General features: G+C 37.9%; 1 protein-coding gene across 1 annotated transcript; it reads right to left on the reverse strand.

Moving 5' to 3' along the window:
* Window positions 1–2,673: 2,673 nt before the first annotated feature.
* Window positions 2,674–23,985, reverse strand: LOC149840502 (protein VERNALIZATION 1-like). Its single transcript, XM_090004456.1, has 7 exons — window positions 23,913–23,985; window positions 22,752–22,813; window positions 22,567–22,666; window positions 21,905–21,946; window positions 14,337–14,378; window positions 14,162–14,251; window positions 2,674–2,851 (listed from the first exon to the last, which is right to left on the reverse strand). Exons 2-6 carry the CDS (start codon window positions 22,796–22,798, stop codon window positions 14,171–14,173), a joined length of 312 nt encoding a protein of 103 aa, XP_089860582.1. The 5' UTR covers window positions 22,799–22,813; window positions 23,913–23,985; the 3' UTR covers window positions 2,674–2,851; window positions 14,162–14,170.
* Window positions 23,986–24,232: the final 247 nt, after the last annotated feature.

The following is a 24,232-nucleotide window of genomic DNA, read 5'->3' on the forward strand; positions in this document are numbered from 1 at the left end:
GAGAAAAGAAAATAACAGCATATCGTGCTTCTTGCTTTTCTTTTATATTAATCTGTTATAATTTCATACTTGAAATACCCTTATTTACATATGAGGGGCATTTAGGTTAAGAAAAATAATAATAAACATGTCCCAGCATGGTGTTTAATACAGATTTGGATCCTGATTCAGATCCTAATAGCCTCTCACAAGTTGAGCATGTTTATCAATGGTGAACAACTTGCTTTTTTAAGTACAAAAATGTATTTGTCGTGAGGCCTTTAATAAATAAATAGTTTGTCAATCCCTACATATCTTGTCTCTATCTCTTGATCTTTGGCTTTCTTACAAATGAAGCATTGATCAATTTCAGTATGCTTTGACTTCCCATGCTGATAGTCTTACCTGCTATTCATCTTTGAGGTGACTTTAGTAGGCATTTTTAGTTATGACGTCACAGGGTGATATTCAACCAAAATCCTCTTTAACTCCTCATGAACCCCAATTCAAAGTTAACTGTGATCAAAATGCTGACAAACCATTCTCGATCAGTGCACTGGAATTGGGTTGTGGGGCTTACTTCCTAGGGAATTGTACCTATCATTCGATAGTTAAAAACGCTTGCACCTCAAAATCCATCAGGTTAAGAGTTGCTCCCATCAATGCTTAAATTAACATAAAATGATACTATTGTTCTTATAAAAATAATGATACATTTTTGAAATCTTTTTTACGTTCAAAATTCTGATTCTTGATCTTTTAAAAACATTTTTACCCTTGCGAACTTCATCTGATGTTTGCATGCTAACCTCACGGCCCTTGCATATATATATATATATATATATATATATATATATATATATATATATATATATATATATATATATATATATATATATATATATATATATATATGTGTGTGTGTGTGTGCGCGCGCACACACAAATTTCTTAATGTAAACATACAAACATCTTGATGTTTGCACAAATATTTTAGAAACTTTTAAATATAGTTGAAATCACTGAGTAGATTTGCAACATATTTGCGTGAATCTCTTGACATTCGCACAAATATATTGTGAACTTCTAAATATAGATAAAATCATTAATGAGATTAACAACATATTTGTGAGAATGTCAATAGGTTTGCGAACATATATATTTATTCAAACGTCAAGAGGTTCACACAATTATATTGTGAATCTCATTGATGATTTTAACCATATTTGGAGGTTCACATCATATTTGTGAGAACGTTAGAAGAGATTTACAAGATAAAAACATCTTAAAAGAAGTTGAGAATCAAAGTTTTAGACATGAAGAGAATTTTTGTAAATTGAAGCATTTCGGAAAACACATCATTTTACAAGAAAAATACAATCATTTTTTGTTATTTGTTACACTAAAAACAAAGTCTGACCTATCAACGGGGGGGAGGGAGGCGCAGCTAGTGCATGTCACCTTGTGTTGGGACGTCGTTGGTTCAAAACCCAATGGTATAGTTGTATAACGGGTAGGGGTGTGCCTAACCCCAGTTTTTCCTATATAAAAAAGAAAACAAAGTCCGACCATCCCCCATTAGACTTTGTTTGTGCAGTAAATGGGCAGCGTATCTCGGAAAACAACCGATGGGCGGGAAATTTTCCACTTAAGAGAGCTTGTTTGTTTGCATGCACCGTAAGATATGTCACAAAGACACGTGGGTACCAGGACATGTGATGCGATTGCCAAGTTCAAATTTTTTTCGGTGGGCACAAATATTTTAGTTGTTTAATACTTAAAACTATTTTTGACATTTTAAGTGTAAAGATATATTTTTATTGAATAACACAAAAATATTAAAATATTATTAAAAATATTAAAACAATTATTCGATCTCGGTGTTAACATGTTCGCACCTGTCACCACATACAAAATGGTATGTCGTTATGACACAGACCTTAAAGTTCATGGTGTGGGCCCCACATAAAAATTCACCTTCCTTTTTTAGACAGAGAAAGCTGGGGTTAGGCAGACCCCTACCAGTTATATAACCATACCATTTGGGGGTTCGAACTAGGGATGACTGTGGACATGAAAAAAAAAACAGGGACAGGGACCTGTCCAAACCTGTTCCGTTTGGATCGAAGATGGAGGACATAAAACGAAAAATGAACCGGGGAAGAAAGTGAAAACCAAAACCTGTACGAGATAAAGGCAAGGATGAACTTACTCGCTCCACTCTGTCCTCGATCACTGGTAATAAAATTATTAATATATTCTTATATATTATAAAATCTTTATATATATATATATATATTTCTTTACCTAAACCCTTATTCTTGTAAAATGGGACAGGATGGGAACAGAGGGATGGGGACAACTATTTTGAGACAGGGTGGGGGTGGAGACTTTGTCCCCAACACCTGCCCCGGTCCACTTCCTTTCCTAGTTAGAACTTGCAACGTCCCAACACAAGGTGACGTGTACTAACTCCTGCCAAACAAGGGGAGCCAGGCTTTTCTGGTACATCCAACAGGCCCTGTGGGTCATGATTTGGTACAGTGGATCCGGACAAGGACTATGCCAAAGCTGGTTTGATCCAGATGAGGAAGGGTTTGTCGAGGTCTGACCCAGGCCACAAGTCTTGTGCAGTTTGACCTTTTCATTATTTAAGAGCTTTCCATCTCAATGCACAGAGATAGTCACAGGCATATGAAACTATATATTAAAATTTTATTTTATATGGTGGATAGCTTATTTCATTTCATAACATTTACATGAATCTTTATCAATCTATATATACACTTCAAAGTTTACCCGAATACCCATATTAAGAGCATAACAATACGGTTGACGAAACTTCCTGCAGTCACATCCATTTGGTTCCAACCCTGCAAATTAAAACCATTATTTAGTATCAGTTGGATCCAGCATTGATCATCAAGTCGGTCCTTAAAAGGGCGTTTGAATGCCATAGATCTCTGAGATGATCCACAGACATGACATGCAGATCAAGGAATGGACCCCATGCCTTGTCTTAGACCATGGATCTCAAATCTAATGCTCCAAGCAATGTTGTCAGTATCGGTGTGTATTGGCAGAAAATCGATATGCATCACCCCTGAATCGGCTATTTTTTAATAAATGTAAAAATATTATTTTTAAATTTTATTTTAATAGTTTTAAGACGTGTCACTTTCTGATTGACACATAATGTGTTTTTATTATTTTTTGGTCGATACAGAAGGATTCACTACTTGACTATCGGTATGGTTCGATACAACTGAATAATTGGCCAAACGATTCAGGGCCAATACCGATACTGACAACATTGGCTCTGAGGACCAAAGGGGGCTCTGCTCGTTTGGTAGAAGCAGTTAGTGTATGTCACCGTGTGATGGCTCATCGCAGTTCAAAACAGGCTGGTGTGCATGTGGTTGTTACGCATAACTCTTGTAAGGCCCTGTTTGGAAACTGGTAGCTGGGATGGGAAGTGGTAGCTGCCAAATCCTGGATTTGTCTGTCAATTTCAGGCTTTAGTATAAATACATGCCACTTGCCATCCCAAATGCATTAACCAGGTGGTAGTTTGATCAACTTTTTGCCAAATGCATTGACTCCTATCCCATATCCTAGATTCCAAACAGGCCCTAAAAGGAGGTGGACTTAATCCCCCTGCTCTGCTATGGAAAAAAGAAAAAATCTAACCATCATAGATCCCACATTTTAGGCATTTCTCCCTTCCTCCAACCCATAGATCTCTAGTCAGATTTAGGGCTGTCAATGGGTCTGAATAATATTCAGGTCAATCCAAACCCGACCCGAGAAATATACAGACTAAGTTTCGGTTATGATTTTTCGGGCAACCCGACCCCACCTGACTTTTTTGCCAAATACAACCCAACCCAAGTGTTTAGTATGTATTTTAAGTAAAACACTACAACAAAGCAGTAGATTAGCGACGACCACATTCCGTCGCGAATCCGTCGCTAATCCGTCGCTAACCATGTTAGCGACGGATTAGCGACAACGAGGCGACAGTATGCTTACGCCGCGAATATTTCGACGCTAACTGGCGACGGAATAATTCTGTCGCCAGGTCTGTCGCTAATTGCGACGGAATAACGAGCGCTATATTCCGTCGCCAATCCGCCGGTACTAAACGGCGACCACGGCTTGGCGACAGATTTAATTCCGTCGCTAGATTAATATGAATAGCGACGGATGGTTCCGTCGCTAAGCCGTCGCTAGATTAATATGAATAGCGACGGAATTATCCGTCGCTAATCCGTCGCAAACACGAAAAAAAATAAAAAAATTTTATTTAAAAATTAATTACCGAGAACTGTACAATTTCTATTTCCTGTACAATTTATATTTCTTGTAAATAAAAAACAAACCACACAAAAAAATTCATATAACAAGTATCTATAATAATTAATCGTTCCACCTTAAAATTAAGAAGTTTAATTATTTACAATTCAACAATTACAATTAGGAAAAATGAAAAAAATAGAACTTCTTCAACACAGTCCTCTAATCATCGCCAAGATTTTGTGCGTCTTCTTGTTCATTGTCTTTATCTGTCCCTTCAGCTCCACTACCCTGATTATCGCTAGCAGCCTACACAAGAAAAGAACAGTCAGTATTGATAAACAAAATATAATGAAATAAATTACACACTATATGTGATTCTATCATGTGCTCATGTGTGATCTAAGGCAATAAAAAAACTCTATATGTGATTCTATCATGCTCATATGTGTGCTAAGGCAGTCAAAAAATTGAATATGTGATTATAGCATGTTCATATGTGTTCTAAAGCATCTAAAAAAACTCTATATGTGATTCTACCATGCTCAGATGTGCTTTAAGGCATGCAAAAAACTATATATGTGATTCGATCATGCTCGTATGTGTGCTAAGGCAGTAAAAAAATTGAATATGTGAATATAACATGCTCATATGTGCTCTAAGGCAGGCAAAGCCAAAATTTTATATGTGATTCTATCATAAATGATATATAACATGTTCATATGTGTTCTAAGGCAGTTAAAAAACTCTATATGTTATTATAGCATGCTCATATGTGTGCTAAGGCAGTCAAAAAACAGAATATGTGATTATAATATGCTCATATGTGATCTTAGGCAGTCAAAAAACTGAATATGTGATTATAGCATGCTCATATGTGTTCTAATGCAATAAAAAAAACTTTATATGTGATTCTATCATGCTCATATGTGCTCTAAGGCAGACAAAAAGTTATATATATATATATATATATATATATATATATATATATATATATATATATATATATGTGATTCTATCATGCTCATATGTGTGCTAAGGCAGTCAAAAAATTGAATATGTGATTATAGCATGTTCATATGTGTTCTAAGGCATATAAAAAAACTCTATATGTGATTCTACCATGCTCAGATGTGCTTTAAGGCAGGCAAAAAACTATATATGTGATTCGATCATGCTCGTATGTGTGCTAAGGCAGTAAAAAAATTGAATATGTGAATATAGCATGCTCATATGTGCTCTAAGGCAGGCAAAGCAACTTTATATGTGATTCTATCATGCTCATATGTGTGCTAAGGCAGTAAAAAAATTGAATATGTGATTATAGCATGTTCATATGTGTTCTAAGGCATCTAGAAAAACTCTATATGTGATTCTACCATGCTTAGATGTGCTTTAAGATAGTAAAAAAAACTATATATGTGATTATACCTGAGAGGGACCTGGAATCGAAGATCCCCTATCCTGAACAGCGGCCTTGATCTCATTTCGGAGAAAGGGGGCGACAGTGTATTGGAAGTAGTTATTCAGTGATTCATTAATGATCTCGCGTACATCATCACCAGAAAGAATAGTCGGTTGCTTGGAGCTTATGTCGGCGCAAGAAGTCGGTGAGCCGTAACTGGAAGAACCAATAACTGGTGAAGTGTTCATATTACTCCCAAACCCGAACACGCGACCTTTTTTGGGTTCACCTGCTGCAGTCACCCATGCTGTAGGATCAAATGATGGATGCTGAGTAGCGTCTTCGCCATATCGCTCTACCATCTGTTGCTCATATGCTTCCTACAAAATAATGTTTAAAGTATTCATTAATAATTAATGATAACATTATGATAACTTGCATATATATTGCAATGATTATTAATAGAATCAATACATACCGTTGTCGTTCTCGCCTTCTCTGATACGAAGACTCCCGTGGTCTTCCGTTTATGTGTTTCTACAAACACATCCTTATATGGTACACTGCCTCCTTTTTCTGCTTCCTGCGAAGTTAAATGACAAAAGATTTAGTACACAAGTTTGCAACAATACTTATAAAATTAATATTATATATTGATGAGTTACCATTTTCTTTAGGCGGCTCCCAAATGTCTTAGATTCACCTGTGTGTAGATGGGCTTCGGGCATCTTCGATCGATTTTGTAAAGCCTTCGCAGAGCGATTTTTAAATGCATCTCCCGCCCACATATCGCATATTTCATCCCAGTAATCTCTACTGGTAGTAATAGGATCATGGCCCTTCCACAGTAATGGATCATCTACTACGCCAGATGCTTTTTTTGCTGTAGTCTTCATAGTGTTCAGCATGTCTGCAAATCGATTGGCAGCCACCTTCTGCCACACCTTCCTTGCATCATTTTCTTCCACCGTAGTTGCAAAGCGATTCGAAGCCTACAAATATTTTCAGAAAGTTAGTAGACATTGCTTAATTAAATTAAATATGAAACACATTAACTATGAGGAATAACTGTATACCATGAATGAGGACCACAATCTGTTTAACACCTCCTTTGGGTACTCTTTCCATTGAGCAACTGGTCCTGGTAGATGTTGAAGAAGTGAATTCCTAATCTCCCGTACTACTTCTTGTGGCTCAAACCTCGTGCTGCACATGAATTGTTACACAGTAAATATCAATATAAAATATTTAAAAGATATGCAATAATTGAAAACAAAATACTTACGGTCGATTATCGATATACACTATTCGAATGAGTCTTCTTGTGCCAGCCTGAGAAGACCCTGTTTCCTGTGTTGGCTGTTGACTTGTGCGATCAACTGGTGTAGGTGGGTCGTGTATAGGCTCAACATCATCTGTAAAAAAATATATTAGAAATTCTCAGAATGTGCATTTGAACTAATCAAGCATCTAATTAGTTATATGATATACCTATCACAGGAGCCCGTGAAGATGAAGGTTGAGCCTGGCTACTACTGGATGAGCGACCACTATAACCTCCACGAACCATATTCTAACAAATAACATATGTCATACAATATATTCAAATAATTCACATCAAGTATTACAATGCATTCAAGTCATTCACATCAAGCATTGCAATGCATTCAAATAATTCAAATCATTGACATCAAGTATTGCACTAATTCAAATCATTCGTTAATTGCATAAATTATAATACATTCAGATAATTGAAATCATTCACATCAAATATTACAATGCATTCGAATCATTCGTATCAAGTATTACAATACATTCAAATAAAATTTTTAATCATTCACACCAAGTATTGCAATACAACTCACATCAAGTATTACAATGCATTTAAATAGAGGTTTGTAGTATAAGATTTTGCTCACTAGCTTGAGAATTCTTCCTTGTCACTAGTTTGACTTTCTTCTTCTTCTTCTTCTTCTTCTTCATTGTTTGCCCATCCACTTGGTACATCATTTGGATCACATTCCTCTATGAATGTTTCATCAGCCAATGGAGATATGACATGCATATCATGTGCAACATCGTGACCATAAGCGAAGTCACAAACATCATCTGATTGATAGTAATCACTGTCTTCAGCTAACTCATCTTCCTGTAACTGATCATACTCGGGGTATAGTTTGGATTTCACCTTGCAAACTGCCCACCATTCATTTCTATCTGACTTTTTTATACTCGGATATGAAGTATAATAAACTTGTTGAGCTTGCGAGGCTAATATGAATGGTTCATATGTTCCAAACCTGGATTTATGATTCACCTCCACAATGCCTGAAGCTTTGTCGAGTCTTGTTGCAGTTGGATCAAACCAATGACACTTGAATACCGTAACCCTGTTATTCATGCCTAAGTAAGTCAACTCCATTATTTCCTCTATAACACCGTAGTAATCATGTTCATTTTCACCGTAGCTGCTACCCTTGACACACACGCCACTATTTATCGTTGATTTGTTTATACCGTAGTCTTTTGTATGGAATCGATAACCATTTACGATATACACGTTGTAGCATTGCACAACTCTGGTCGGACCATTTTCTAAATCACATATTCCTTGATCTTTAACATCACCATTGCGAACCTACGCACAAACATAAACAATGATTTTGATCACGATCAATTAAGTAACTTAGTGTTGTTTATAAGTACAAAATTTATGTTAGCTTCTTTACCAACTGTTTCAACCACTCTACAAACTTAGTTTCACGTTCTTTTTGTACTTCTGCATCAGTGAGATGTGAAACTTCGTTTCGCAACTCCAGATCAAATCGTCTGCAAACCACAAATACTTATATTACCGAGTCATGTATCCACATATAGAACATAAAAGGATTTATAATTGAGTTGCATATACATATACTTACTCGATGTATGGGTCGATCGCTGAGCAATTAAAAAGAATATAGATGTGTGCTGCATCTTGCTCTCGATCTGTCAATAGCTTTGATCGGCAACTACCAAATGCATGCCCAAGTGGTTGAAATATCGACAGCTTGTCAGCTACAGTTACTTGTTCTCCATCATCGTTACGGGGCGGGCATGTGTAACGTGTTGGAATATGAGGTTCGAAGTACATAGATGAGAAATTTGAAATCTCTTCTAAAGTGTACGCCTCATAAATAGAGCCTTCTACTCTTGCTTTATTACGAACCTTTTTTTTTAGGTCGAACATGCATCTGACAAGAATATACATTTCAAATTTTAAATATCTGTCATTAAAGAGACAAATATAAAAAAACATATACCTTTCAAATGGGTACATCCATCGATATTGCACAGGGCCACCAACCCTTAGTTCATATGGCAGATGTATGATCAAATGTTCCATAACATCGAAAAATGCTGGCGGAAATATCTTTTCTAACAGACAAACAGTGGTGATGACAGAGTCCTCGAGATTCTTTACATCTGATACAATGACCTCCGATGCGCACAATGTTCTGAAAAATCTGCTCAACTCAGACAATACCCCCCATATAGGTTTGTCTAACATATCATGGAATGCTAGGGGTATCAATCGTTGCATAAAGATATGACAATCATGGCTCTTCAACCCATATAACTGTCCATCGTCAATCTTCACAGCCCGAGCAATGTTAGAGACATATCCATCTGGAAATCTCAGTTGTCTCAACCATTGACATACATGTTTTATTTGATCAGGTCCGAGCACGTACTTCGCCTTTGGTTTCAGTACTTTGCCATTATACTCTTTGAGTTCCAATTCTGGTCTTTTACATATTAATTTTAAATCCATACGGGCCTTCGGATTATCCTTCGTTTTTCCTTTAATATTCATTACTGTATTGAACACATTATCAAACACATTTTTCTCTACATGCATCACATCCAAATTATGTCGTATCAATAGGGTCGGCCAATACGGTAGTTCCCAAAAAATAGATTTTTTCGTCCAATTGTGTTCCTTCCCAAATCCATGGAAGGGTGTAGGACTGCGGGCATCTGTTAATACATTTGGAAAGTATCGCAATCCTCTTAAAATCTCTATGCCAGACAATCTTGAGGATGGACCTTCCGTTTCAGTTGTGCCTGCTGTAAATGCATTCTTTTGACGTCGGAACGGATGATCGCTGGGTAGAAATCGATGATGGCAATCAAACCAGCAAGGCTTCCTTCCATGCCTCAATCTAAAAGCTTTGGAATCCTCTATGCAGTACGGACAAGCCAACCTCCCATGTGTGCTCCAACCAGATAACATACCATATGCAGGGAAGTCACTGATTGTCCATAGAACAGCGGCCTTCATGTTGAAATTTTGTTTTTTGTGGGCATCATACGTGGTAACACCGTCATCCCACAGTACTTTTAATTCATCAATCAATGGCCTTAGATATACATCAAGATTTTGGCCAGGTGAGGTCGGACCAGGGATCAACAGAGACAAGAAAAGATTCGGATGTTTCATACACAAGCTTGGTGGAAGGTTGTATGGAGTTACAAATACTGGCCAGCATGAGTATGGAGTTGATCTACCCCCAAATGGATTAAATCCATCTGTACATAGACCGAGTCTAACATTTCGCACTTCCATTGCGAAGTTCTGATGAGTACGATCAAAGTGCTTCCAAGCTTCAGCGTCAACAGGATGCGTGATCTTGTTTTCATCGTGTCGAACTTTATTTGCATGCCATCTCATGTGTTTAACTGTCTTTGAAGACATATACAATCGTTGCAATCTAAGAGTGATAGGAAAGTAGCGGAGCGACTTGTATGAAACTTCCTTTGATCTCGTGCTACCATTGCCTCTTGTCTTTGGCTTGAACCGAGGATGCCCACATGACGGGCATGATATGTCATTTTCCTGCTCCTTGAAATACAACATGCAGTGATTTGAACAAGCATCAATCTTTTTGTAACCCATACCTAGAGCGTTGACCATAACTTTCGCACGATAGAAATTTTGTGGCAATTTCTCATTTTAGGCAACATACTCTTCACAATCATGCACAAACGGTCAAAACATGATTGACTCAAATTATACTCGGACTTCAAATTCATTAGTTGAAGAACTGCAGACAAGATAGTGTGACTCTCACAACCGTTCCAAAGTGGCTCATCAGCATCTTTAAGTAAATCATAAAATCTACTAGCTGCATCGTTTGGTGATTCTTCATCTACGGCGGTTCTTACATCACTAGAACTCATAGCAGAACCCAGTTCTGTTCCTGCAGCATCAAATATCAAATTCGTATATGGATTATCGTGCACCACATTCACCCGTGCATCAAAATCGTTTCTAAATTCTTCTCCATGAAACGTCCAGTTCTGATAATCACTCACAAAACCCTTCCTGTATAGGTGATGTCTAACGCCATGAGGTTCTACAAATTGATTATTCTTACAAATCTTGCAGGGACACCTAATCCGACCTGTGGGATCTACCGTACTGACACTCGCCGTTGCAAATTCAATAAAACTATCGACACCATCCATATATTCATGCGATAACTCATTGTCCACTATCCTACGGTACATCCATTCACGGTTTGCAGTCATTCTGTCGTATGATGTTACGAATAGTATCCTAACGAATTAAGAAAAAAACAATCAGAATGCTACGATGAAGAAAATATCAAATTTATCATGCAATATACTATGTCAAACAATAACAAGAATTTTGATGCATGCATTGATAACTTAATATTTTCATGTGCAAACTATTAATGACACGATACAATCATTTGAAGCATGCTTTTATTATAAAATTTCACATGGAAGTCAAAATCAAATTGAAAGTAACTACATGCAAGCATGGATACAATTACATCAAACATTGCAATACATCATAATCATTCATATCAAATAAATGACAAACATGTACCTGCAGCAAACACACTTCAATATCTCACTAACTACTACCATGCTTAGCATGGACTCCGTACTCCAAAAATAAGAACACTTCCATATTTCTACATTAAAATCATGCTCAGCATGATCTCCGAACTCCAACAAAGCAGTCCTAGATATCAACAACTAAGTGAGTGTGTGAACAATAAAGTGCTGCATTCAATAAATTAAATAACATGTGATACGTTTGCATCACTTACTCACCACGGGTATTTACCCGATTTGCATTGTTTTTGTCATTTACTTACCACAGGTGGCCGAGCACGAGTTGGTTCCGTTGAAAAATCTGCACAAAAACAAAACAAATTAAGTAACAAACTAACTAATCATGAAACAAGATGAAACACTAACTAAAAAAATTAAAACAACTCTAACTAATTGAAAGAAGAGAAAAGAAAAATAGTATATATGTTAAGCCAAATCTAACTAGAAGATGCTAATTTAACAAACCAGCTATAACATGTTGAACCAGTCGACTAACATAAAGTCATAGACAATTTCTAATCTGAACTACTTAGCAAAGGAATAGTAAATCAATCAATTAGTTTACTAGAAAAGATGTGAACTCCGTTTAACCACCACTATCATAAAGAATTCAAATAGCCCTAATCTAACTAACTGATTGTGAGAACATTAAATACCAATCTATCTAAGAAAAATATAATTATAAAAGACTAATAGATTGAAATACTCTAACTAACCAGATTTCAAAAAAACAAATTAAAGTAAAACTAACTACCAGTAGACATTAACAAACTAACAAATTGAACAACATGGACAACTTGTATATATACATTACAAAAAAAAATTCAACTTAAAATCCATATGGACAACATATATGCAAACTACACTTAAAACCATATGGACATCTTATATACACATATTACAAATTTTTTTTCAAGCTAATCACATGGACAACATAGGGATCACATAATAACTTTTTTTTTTTTTAAAAAAGAGATCACATGGGCAGCATAGGTATCCATAACAAAAATTCTTTTCAAAACAGATCACATAGGCAACGTAGGTATCTCATAACAATTTTTTTTTCTTTAAACAAACACATAAGCAACATAGTATTCCTACTAAAGATTTTTTTTTTCAAACTGATTTACATAGGCAGCATATTAAGTAGTACTTGAGAAAGATGAAGAATCTGCACTTGTTCTGTCCAACATTGGCAAAAGGTAGGACACATGAAACACTGCTTGCTATTTAGCAATACAGTGGCTAGCATGTGCAATGGAAAACATTTACCAACTATTGTAAATAGAAAGTATTCTTCATGTGATTTTGTGATTTAGATGTAAGGATACATTTTGAAGCAGGAAAATGGCAGGAAAACATTGCAGTTTTTTTTTAGCGGGAAAAAAAACTTATAGGATCCGGTTATGGTTTTTCAAATTTCCTGATTAAGATATGAAAATGTTTTTCCATCTCAAAGGTGGAGAAAGTTTTCCTGTCAACAACCTCACCTTAAGGGGTGTTTGCTTGTCACGGAATAGGGTGCCGCGTCACCCTTTCTGTGGATTTTGTCTGCCACAGAAACTGAATCGGACCACTCCCATTTTTCACAAAAAAGAAGGGTCCAGCATGTAAAATGACACAACCCTTTAGGCATTTTCACAATGCCATGTTTGTTTTTGACATATGGCTCCGCAAAAATGCACCGGCAGGGGGTCGACCCCCCCTGCCGGAAACGCAGGGGGTCGACCCCCCCTGCCGGAAAGCACGGCAGGGGGTTAAACCCCCTGTGTTTCCGGCAGGGAAGGGGCGTACCCCCTGCGTTTAGAAGAAGAAGAAGAAGAAGAAGAAGAAGATTACCTGCGCGTCGCCGGACGGTGGCGGGAGGTTGACGGGGAGCGGCAGCTGGCGAGCGCCGGCTGGCGATCGGTGGACGGGGAGCGGCGGCGGCCGGACGGTGGCGAGAGTCGACGGGCGGCGGGAGGGAGCAATACAGCGAAACAGGGAAAAGAGAAAGAGGGATGGGATTAGGGATTTACGCGACATTTAGCGACGGCTTAGCGACAGAAACATTCCGCCGCGAAGCCGTTGCTAAACCAAAATACCAAAAAAGCGACGGAATATATTCTGTCGCTACGTCGTCGCTAATTAGCGACGACAGAGTTCCCTCTCTAAATCCGTCGCTAAAATGGTGTTCTTGTAATAAAAAGTAGCGACAAAAACATGCAGTCGCTAATCCGTCGCTAAGTAGCGATAATAGTCTTTTCCTCGCTAATCCGTTGTGAATTAGCGACAGATTCTATCTCTAGCTAATCTGTCGCTAAGTAGCGACGGAAAAAATCTGTTGCTAATTTCCGTCGCTAATTAACAATTTTCTTGTAGTGAAAGTAAACTTTTGAAATTACACAGATCTGGGTTTAGGATTTCATTTTGGTGACCCGACAAAACCAGAATCCTACAATTTGCTACTTGGGCGGGTTCTGGTACTACACCCTAATGGGTCAGGTTACCCGATCTTTGGTTTGAGATCCGAGGAATTCAAATGCCCCATAAAAGACACAAAGTAAGGAGCTTTTAGGTTTCTGAGTTTTGCCTTGCTGGATCAACTTAGGAGAGCTTCCATTGTTTCATTCGTTCTATCCATTTGTGGCATCTTTTCCAAGCATCCATCTATCTCGAGCAACTTGAACAAAAGAAGAAGAACGAGGGAAATGAATTGAATATGATAGGCAAAATGATAGATATCCACATGTGCTGATAGTTCATACCTTCCTTTGGAGTAATTCTTTCTCAACTAGCAATGCTTGTTGCTGCAAGCATGTGAATGATAGTCAGTTATATTGCTAAACACATACAATTGTAGTCGGCTGCGTTTGAGAGCTGGTAGTTTGGTAGAAAATACCGCACTAGTCGTTGTTTGGGAGAAGGGTGTTGAGAAGGCAACTTATGGAAATGAGGAAGCACGTGATCAGATGCTCTCTCCTTTATAATTGCACATAGGCTTGGAAGCTAGTAGCTAGGATGTGAATTGAGGTTTAAGCTTTGAATTTCGTCAAATTATGACAGTGATGGTTGTTTGAAAGAAAGGCATTGAGAAGGTAACCGTTTATGGAAATGACAAAAGAGGTGAGATGGTCGCTCCTTTGCATTTACACTATCACCTCTAAAGGTGGTAGAATGATAGGTGCCAATTCTAAGAATTGATATCTTCCACAATTTCAAATGCATAAACTCCTTCCAACTCTTAGCTCCCAAACATAGCCTTAAAACTCAAATGGGTAACCATGACCTCGTATAGGCAGTAGCGGCCAATCCCAGGAACTGATCAATACCACTCTTTCACATACACGAACTCTCTGCTCCCAAACAGAGCCTCCGACTCCCAATTACCCAAGTGGCGATCAAAATAAATGGATGGTGAGGATGTCAGAACACAAATGATTGGTTTTGGACCCGGTGATATTCAAAATCACCATTGATGGTGACTTTCAATTATTTTGCATTGGACACCAAATCCCTCAAAATTCCTTTCAATGGGAGATTTGGTATCTGACCCTTGATCCACAGGATAGGCAGTGAATACTGAAAATCAATCACCTGATCTTATCTCCTCTGATCCAATGGCCAACTTGTAGACCTCTTAAGCTTATGATCAACCCAGGCCTGTCACACAAATACTGTTGGGTGTAAGAAGAGGAGAAGAGAGAATTCAAATAATGGAAAACAATGGGGACCGCTCCGTTTTGGAGTATATTTGGACCTGATGATGTGGAATAGTCCCATGTGGGCTTTATAACCTACATGGAAGCTCTTATACTTGTTTCAAAGAATAAGGGAGTGGGATGACTACCACACACACGTGCGCGCGCCCGTCGTGCCGGGTTCGGGTAATTGGCCCTTTAGGGCCATATCCTATCAGAGTCCAATGATCTTTTTGCCCAATTTTTTCTGTTTTTATTTGGATTAGATAAGGATAGATCTGTTATCCGGTCATGACCTCTCATATTCCATAACAGGTCTCTTCCATGTTTTTGTAACCGTTCGTGGGTTATAAAAATGTGGTTAGGGATAGGGTTACAGACACAGAGGAAGTCGCCTGACTCTTCGTTTTCTCTCTCCCTGCTGCTATCTTTCTCTCCCGTTTTCTGTAACAGTGGTTCCAAGAGGTTGTCTTCGAAGGACGATCTACCATCGGAGTGCACCGATCCGGATCGTCGAGGCTATTATATCCTGGGAGAAGGACACCATACCCTATTTGCACCGTATGTGGGGGTGGATCTTCTCTAAGGGGAGTACTTTCATACTCCTCAGCCTATTACATAATATTAACATCTGTTGTTTCTATTATGTTCTATGCATCTGTTTGGTCATTTGCTTTTGTCTGAATTTTGGTATTATGTGGAAATCGACATATTTGCTCCATGTTCATGTTTTGATTGACTGTTAGTCATGATTACCGTGTTGATTCATATCCTGATTTATGTCATGATGTTTATTGTGAAATGATATGATCTGAAATATGATTCATCAGTCTTAAAGAAGATTCTAAACATGTCGACTTCGTCTAGTTTTGTATCAAAAGTGGACATGTTCGGTATGCCTAAAAAGTTTGCCGGTCAGAATTTCAAGCGCTGGCAACAATACATGAAAATCTGGTTTACGACTATAGGTCTGTTATCTGTTCTAGAACTCAAATGTCTTTCGGTTTTTTAGACTAACCTTGATCTTGCTACGGTTAATGCAGTTGTAGAGTGAAAAGAGGACGGTATATGTTGTGGTTGCATTTTGTTGGCTCTGTCCAACACTTTGTTCGATGTATATTGTTCCTCGTCTACCACTGCTAAAACCCTATGGGATCAACTTGACAAAAAGTACAATACCGAAGACCAAGGTCTTGAGAAGTACTCGGTTGCCAAGTTTCTGAAATATCAGATGGTAGAGGGCAAGTCAGTCACTAAACAGGCACACGAGTTTCTGTTGTTGCTCCACAGTTTGGCTGAGGCTGATATGAAACTTCCAGAGAAGTTTCAAGTTATTACCATCATGAAAAAATTTCTTAAGTCTTGGGTAGACTTTGGTATGTCTCTCAAGCACCGTAGAGGAAAGATCTCCCTGAATGATCTTATGGTAGCCATAGCCATTGAAGAAGAGCATAGGAGTCAGAAACAGATTGTTATGCAAACTTAACAACCTAAAGTGAACATGATGACCAGATCTTTTAAAGGCAAGGGACAAAAACTGAAACCTGTAATGAAAAACCAATTTAAACCTAAGACCAAAATCCAGAAAAAAGACAAAGAACAAACTGTGCTGAAACTGTGGACACGTTGGGCACTGAGCTAAGGAATGTCCTTCCAAGAAGGCCAAGGCTCATGATACCATAGATGGAACACCTCAAGTCAATATGGTGACTGAGGTCGTTGGTACCAGCACTGTGTATCTCTCTGTTAACCCTCAAATCTATCTTACTTATGAGTCAACTGAGTGGTTGGTTGACATTGAGGCTAATATGCATGTTTGTGCTGATAAGTCTGTCTTTGTCTCATACCAGGCTGCTGCAGGCATATCCATGACTATGGGCAATTCAACGACTGCAAAGGTGTTAGGGATTGGACGCGTGGATCTGAAGTTTCCCTCAGGACGAGTTCTATCTTTACACAGAGTGCATCATGTGCCTGTAGTTAGAAGAAACATTTTAAGTGGTTCATGTCTAATTAGAGAGGGTTGTGAATTCAATTTTAAATGTAATAAAATTGTTATTTTATATTCTGGAACATTTATTGGCAAAGGGTATTTAGATGATGGTTTGTTTAAACTTCGTGTTGAACATGTTTGCAGTAATAAATTAGAGAATGATGTTTCTTTTGATTCATTGTCTAATGTTGATTATAATATACAATCATCTGACTTGTGGCATAATAAATTGGATCATGTGAATTTTAATTCTGTAAAGCGCATGATGAACTTAAAGATGATTTCTAAGCATTCCATAGATAAAACTAAAAAATGTGAAATTTGTGTGCAAGCAAAACAATGTATGAAATCATTCCATACGATTGTTAGAGATTCTGAAATATTGGATCTGGTGCACACAGATATCTATGAGTTTAATGGAGTGTTAACCAGAAATCATAAAAAGTATTTTATCACCTTTATAGATGATGAAATTAAATATTGTTATGTGTATCTGCTAAAATCAAAAGATGAAGCTTTTGATAAGTTTCTTATTTTTAAGAATGAAGCAGAAATACAAACTGGTAGAAAACTGAAAAGATTGAGGTCTGATAGAGAAGAAGAATGTACCTCTAATCAACTTAATGAATATTGCAAATATGTTGGCATAGTTCATGAGTTTACTGCTCCATATTCTCCTCAATCTAATGAGATTATATAAAGAATGAATAGAACCCTAACTGACATGATAAATGCTCTACTAGAAAGTTCTGAATTGCCTACCTATATATGGGGGGATACTCTGAATACGGCTTGCCATATTCTGAACAGAGTTCCTCAGAAGCATAAGGACAATAGCCCTTTTGAACTCTGGAAAAATAAGAAATCTAGCTTGAAATACCTTAAAGTGTGGGGGTGCCTTGCAAAGGTACTTGTCCCAGAGCACAACAAAAAGAAGCTGGGTCCCAAAACCGTAGATACTATTTTTTTGGGTTATGTAGAGAACATCAATGACTATAAGTTCTTAGTAATTAAGCCTGAGATATCTGGCATAGATGTAAACTCTATTGTTGAGCTTCGAGAAGCTACATTAATTGAAGATGTATTTTCCATGAAAGTTGGTGTACCTCAGAATCTTTCTTCTTTAGATATACCTTCAACTTCTGGTTCCATTCCCAAATATGTAGAAAGGATGACAGATGTGGGGGTTGAGTTATCTTGTTCCTATCCTAGACCAATTGAGTTTGAGAAAGTGGTTGAATAAAAAAGGAGCAAGAGACCACGGATTACCAAGGATCTGGGAAGTGATTATATCACTTACCTTATCGAGGAAGATCCTCCCACTTTTCGAGATGCAATGGTTTCACCTGAAGCATGGCATTAAAAAGAAGCCATAAAGAGTGAAATAGACTCAATTGTCTCTAATGGCACTTGAAAACTGGTTGACCTCCCTCGTGGTAGTTCCACTATTGGGTGCAAATGAATCTTTAAGAAGAAATTAAAACCAAATTGATCCATTGATAAATACAAGATGAGACTGGTTGTCAAGGGGTTCAAACAAAAGGAGGGAATATATTATTTTGACACATATTCTCCGGTTACTCGGATGACTACAATTAGGGTGCTTATTGCACTGGCTTTCATTTATGATCTCTCGATCCATCAAATGGACGTGAAGACTGTCTTTTTACATGACGATCTTGAAGAAGAGATCTATATAGATCAACTTGAGGGTTATGTAGCTTTTGGTAATGCAAATAAAGTTTGTAGACTTGTTAAGTCATTATATGGACTAAAACAAGCCCCTAAATAATAGCATGAGAAGTTTGATAATATTATTTTATCATTTGGCTTTGTTGTCAATGAATCTGATAAATGTGTTTATTGCAAAGTTAAAAGTGATGCTTGTATTATTTTATGCTTGTATGTAGATGATATTCTATTGTTTGGTTTCAATATGGAAATTGTGAATGAGACGAAGTCGTTTCTTAGTAGTAAATTTGATATGAAGAATATGGGTGTTGCAAATGTGATCTTAGGCTTAAAGTTGACTCGTTCAGTTGATGTTATAGCTATTTCTCAATCTCATTATGTTAGAGAAAGTACTTAAAATTTTTGACTATAACCAAGGGAGATTTGTAGCAACTCCATATGACCCTTCTATTCCTCTTTATAAGAATACGACTGGTGTCCCTGTATCTCAATTAAGATATTCTCAAATTATTGAAAGTTTGATGTATCTTGCAAATTGCACAAGACTGGATATTTCGTTCTCTATAACAAAATTAAGTAGATACACAAGTTGTCTAAATCGTACTCATTGGAAGGCATTGGACAAGGTACTTAGATACCTGAAAGAAACTATTTCATTGAGTTTGCATTACAAGAGATTTCCTGTCATTCTTGAGGGATATAGTGATGCGAGCTGGATAGCCATGAACTCTGAGAGTTATGGCGTAACAGGGTATGTATTTACCTTGGGTGGTGGCGCAGTCACCTGGAAATCAATAAAACAGACCATCTTGTCACGGTCTACTTTTGAGGTTGAACTCTGTGCATTAGATATCTAAGGAATGTAAGTTGAGTGGTTAAAGAGACTTCTTGAGGAACTTTCTTTAATGAGCAAACCAATTCCTGCAATATCTGTGCATTGTGATAATATGGTCATAATTGCGAAAATCAAAAGCAGAAAAGACACATCCAAGTCAAAATAAAATTTGTAAGAGAACTGATGTCTTAGTTAGTGGTTGTTGTGGACTATGTTGGATCCAAAAAGAACATAGTTGATCCATTAACGAAATGACTAGATAAGTCATTAGTCCTAAAATCTAGAGAGAGGATGGGATTGAAACCCATCAGTAGTTCATCTACAGTAGCAACCCAACCTATCTGAGTGAAGATCCCACAAAGTAGGTTCAATATGGTAATAACAAGCTATAGGGTGAACTGGATAACACCTTCTTAATGTGATACTATGTATCTGTGTATATTTCCCTGATTACTCTGAAAAGGTGTTGTACCTGCAAGTTAAGGAAGAGTTAAAACTCTGAATGAGTTCAAAGCCTTCTAGGCGAGATATTAGCAGTGCATCTCTAGAGAAGCTCACCTATGTGAGTGTGAGTGTGACTGTGTGGCCGCAGTTGAAGGAATTGGGTTATTCCTCAAATCACTCATGACACAGGATTCAAGCGCATGGCCTTTAACGCGTTGCCCCTAAAGATTACAACCAGAACTTTTATCGTGTTGTTGCTAATGGATACTCCTACACCAAAGGTTCAAGTTTAAGACTTTAGTTCACTTCGTTCCTGTGAGGGTAAAGTTAGTCAACTAAGGTAGTGGTTCAAACCGGAAGGTACCATTACTGAAAGCATGATATGTTTTGTTGCAAATTACTCCATCTTGCATCTTCGTTTCCTCTCTTTTTTTCATTCTTTTAATTTGTGGGAGAATGATGGGTGTAAGGAGAGGAGAAGAGAGAATTCAAATAATGGAAAACAATGGGGACCACTCCTTTTTGGAGTATGTTTGGACTTGATGATGTGGAATAGTCCCATATTGAAGAGTTTCAAGAATGTTGTGAGCTTTATAACCTACATGGAAGCTCTTACAATTGTTTCAACAAACAAGGGAGTGGGATGACTACCACACACACACATGCGTGCGCCCTCCTGCCCGCCTCACCGTGCCATGCAGAGCCAGTTCAGGTTCGGGTAATTGGCTTTTCAGGGTCATATCCTATTAGAGTCCAATGATCTTTTTGCCCCGTTTTTCTGTTTTTATTTGGATTAGATAATGGGTTAACAGAATGGATAATGGATAGATTCGTTATCAGGTCACGACCCCTCGTATTTCGTAACGGGTCTCTTCCACGTTTTTGTAATCGTTCGTGGGTTATAAAAACGTGATTAGGGCTGGGGTTACGGACATAGAGGAAGTCGCCTGACTCTTCATTTTCTCTCAGTCTGCTGATATCTTTCTCTCTCGTTCTCCTGAGTTTTCCCAGAAAAGGGTTTTCTGCAACAATGGTTCTGTGAGATTGTTTTCGAAGGACGATCTACCCTCGGAGTGCACCGATCTGGATCGTCGAGGCTATTGTATCCTGGGGGAAGAACGTCGAACCCTATTTGCATTGTATGTGGGAGTGAATCTTCTCTAAGGGAAGTACTTTCGTACGTTTTAGCCTATTACATAATATTAACATGTTTCTGTTGTTTTTATTATGTTTTATGCATCTATTTGATCATTTGCTTTTGTTTGGATTTTGGTATTACGTAGAAATCGACATGTTTGCTCTTTGTTCATGTTTCGGTCGACTGTTAATCGTGATTACCGTGTTAATTCATATCCTGATTTATGTCATGATGTTGATTGTGAAACGATGTGATCTGAAATATGATCTATCAGATACGGCTATAGATACAAGGATGCGACCATTTTTATGAGGTTTTAAATATGACTGTATACAAGGGGACACGATAGGGGAGCCAAAATGGAGTATCAGTGTCACATAGAGCCAGTGGACATCTAACAGCTTAAGGAAGAACTGATCTTCAACCAGCCTGCTTAATAAGACAGCCCTAATCCGGAGATACCCCAGCTGGGATAATTACACCTACAACCAAAGCAGCAAATGCAAAGCTAATCAACTTTTAAGAGTACTTGCCTTCTTTTTCAGCAAGTTGACCTGCTCTGCCATCAATTTCCTCTGCCGAGGTGAAATAACTAATAATTAGTTAGCCACTGAATAAGTATGAATCAATAAAAACACCATTTATGCTAGAATTTAATTGCAGTTGATAATGGAGAATGCAAAAATGATGGTAAACAAGTTTCCCCATATGATGGAAAACACAGTTCCAACCCGATGGGAAACATGTTTTCCATGCATTTGTCATTTGTTTCCCACAAGATTCAAATCCATTATGCGTTTGTTTCGTGACATTTCCTATGAAAGAGGCTCTCAATAATAGGAAATAGGACCTATTTACTGCAAGGGATGAAACAAACATGTCCGTCAGAAATATGTGAAAGGACCCAATAGTAACTGCAAAAAAACAGCTTTCATGTCAAAATGGGTTGACCTCCCCCCATGGGAAACATTTTCCCTCCCACGTGGGCCGTTTAAAGGAAAGAGGCTTTCCTTGAGTGAAACTGTAACCAAGCTGCCCACCGAGACAGGGATGTCTTCACAAAGCCCCCCTCAGTTTTCATGCAACAGAAGCAGTTTCACAGGAAATGTGTTTCTCACACATAGGTAGAGTTTTAGGCAACCCTGATAAAACATTTCAACATGCCAAAAAAAAGAAGTTTGAACTATGTTCTTGCCTTTCTCGAGCGAACTCGTTCAACTCCAGTCTTCAATTGGCGTTCCAGCTTTTTCAATTCCTTCATCCGCAGTGACGATAAATCTTCTCCATCTAAGTGCCTGAAAATTTTCCAAAGACACACCTGCTGCAGAAAAATTCACAGAATAGTTCTTTTGCTACTGATCATGATGTAGTTAAGCTTACTTCTGGGTTGCCTCAAGGGAATTTGCCGACTTTTCCAAGTGCTCCATTTCTGATTTCCAAAACTATCACCAAGGCCAATACAGTTACCATGATTCACCAAATTTAGCATGATTGGTAGATACCAAGAAGATGAAGTGAGATGAAGTAAAATAATAAATTGAAAGGAAAACATTATAATATGACCCTAAAATTTTATGAGCCAAACAGTCACATATCATACGTCAAAATTATGAAAAAATGAATCAGTTATGTATGTTCTACTGAAAAATAACAAAAAATGCATACTAAAATTTTGAGTGTGGATCAAGTTAAAGCTATTCGTCAGAGGTCACCCTGATGCCGTTCATTCATTTGATGAACGACATCAAAACACCCTGGTTAGACTCGGCATCTCTTAGATGGGTCAGACTTTTTTTTTAAACCATGGATGCCCAAGATGAAGGGCATCTAGAGTTTGCAAAATGGATAGCTGGAAACATTGTTCAACCATGGTATTTTGAATGTTGTTCATTGCATGGATGAACGGCATCAGAGTGACCTCTGACGGGTTAGTGTCAGAGGGCACTCTGACCTGATGCACGCTCTAAAATTTTGAAGCAGCTTTGACCACAAGGGCTCCTCCCTTCTCAGTTAGGGTGACCAATGTTGTCAGTATGGTTATCGGCTCCGAATCGTTTGGCCAAAAGATTCAGGTGAATATGCTGATACCGATTCTCAAGTGAATCGTACATATTTTTTGTATATTTATTAAAAAATAGTCGATTCAGGTTAGTATCGTATCTAATTTCTGCTGATACTATACGTATCCACCGAGACAGGCCGATATTGACAACATTGAGGGTGAATAGTTTGTCGCCTCCCATGGGACAACCACTGTTCAAAACTTGTCATCCCTTGCCACAAGGTCGAAATTGGGTGTGCTCCAATTAGGTTAGGTAAGGGCATTTCAAGGGTTTTACCAATCAAAGGCTTGCCAATGCGCGATCAGTGATTGAGGGGCTTTCTCTTGGCTAAGTCAAAAATAAAATGGGTGAAAGATTCTAGTACAAAATATGAGTTTTGTCAACTGGCAATTTCTTTTTTGACGGGCAATTAATTGACTCATTCTAACCTTACGCTACAGTTTGAGGAGTAAAGAAGCACTTTGTTGGACATATTTACCTCCACATTTCTAGCGTCTTGGTTTTGGCTTTCATGCACTTTTTTTGTACTGCGGTAACGTGAGATTGTCCTGGTTATGCTGCACACGATAAAATAGAAAACAATAAGCACAAATAGGTAATCAAGAAACGATCAGGAATCTATCACTCTTACGAGTAGTTTGATCTTCTGTCCCTGCGCGATTTCAGACAGAAATCATGCTGGGAACGGGGATATAAAGGATGCGGCAGACGCGCAGAACGCATCTGCCACGTCCTTTTTACTCAATAATTTTTGTTTCACCCTTGTTACGGTTAGAACGGAGACGGAGGAACATTAAA

This window comes from Nuphar pumila, chromosome 4 (genome assembly GCF_984573655.1).
Source record: "Nuphar pumila chromosome 4, dmNupPumi1.hap1.1, whole genome shotgun sequence".
In the NCBI taxonomy this organism is placed as follows: Eukaryota; Viridiplantae; Streptophyta; class Magnoliopsida; order Nymphaeales; family Nymphaeaceae; genus Nuphar; species Nuphar pumila.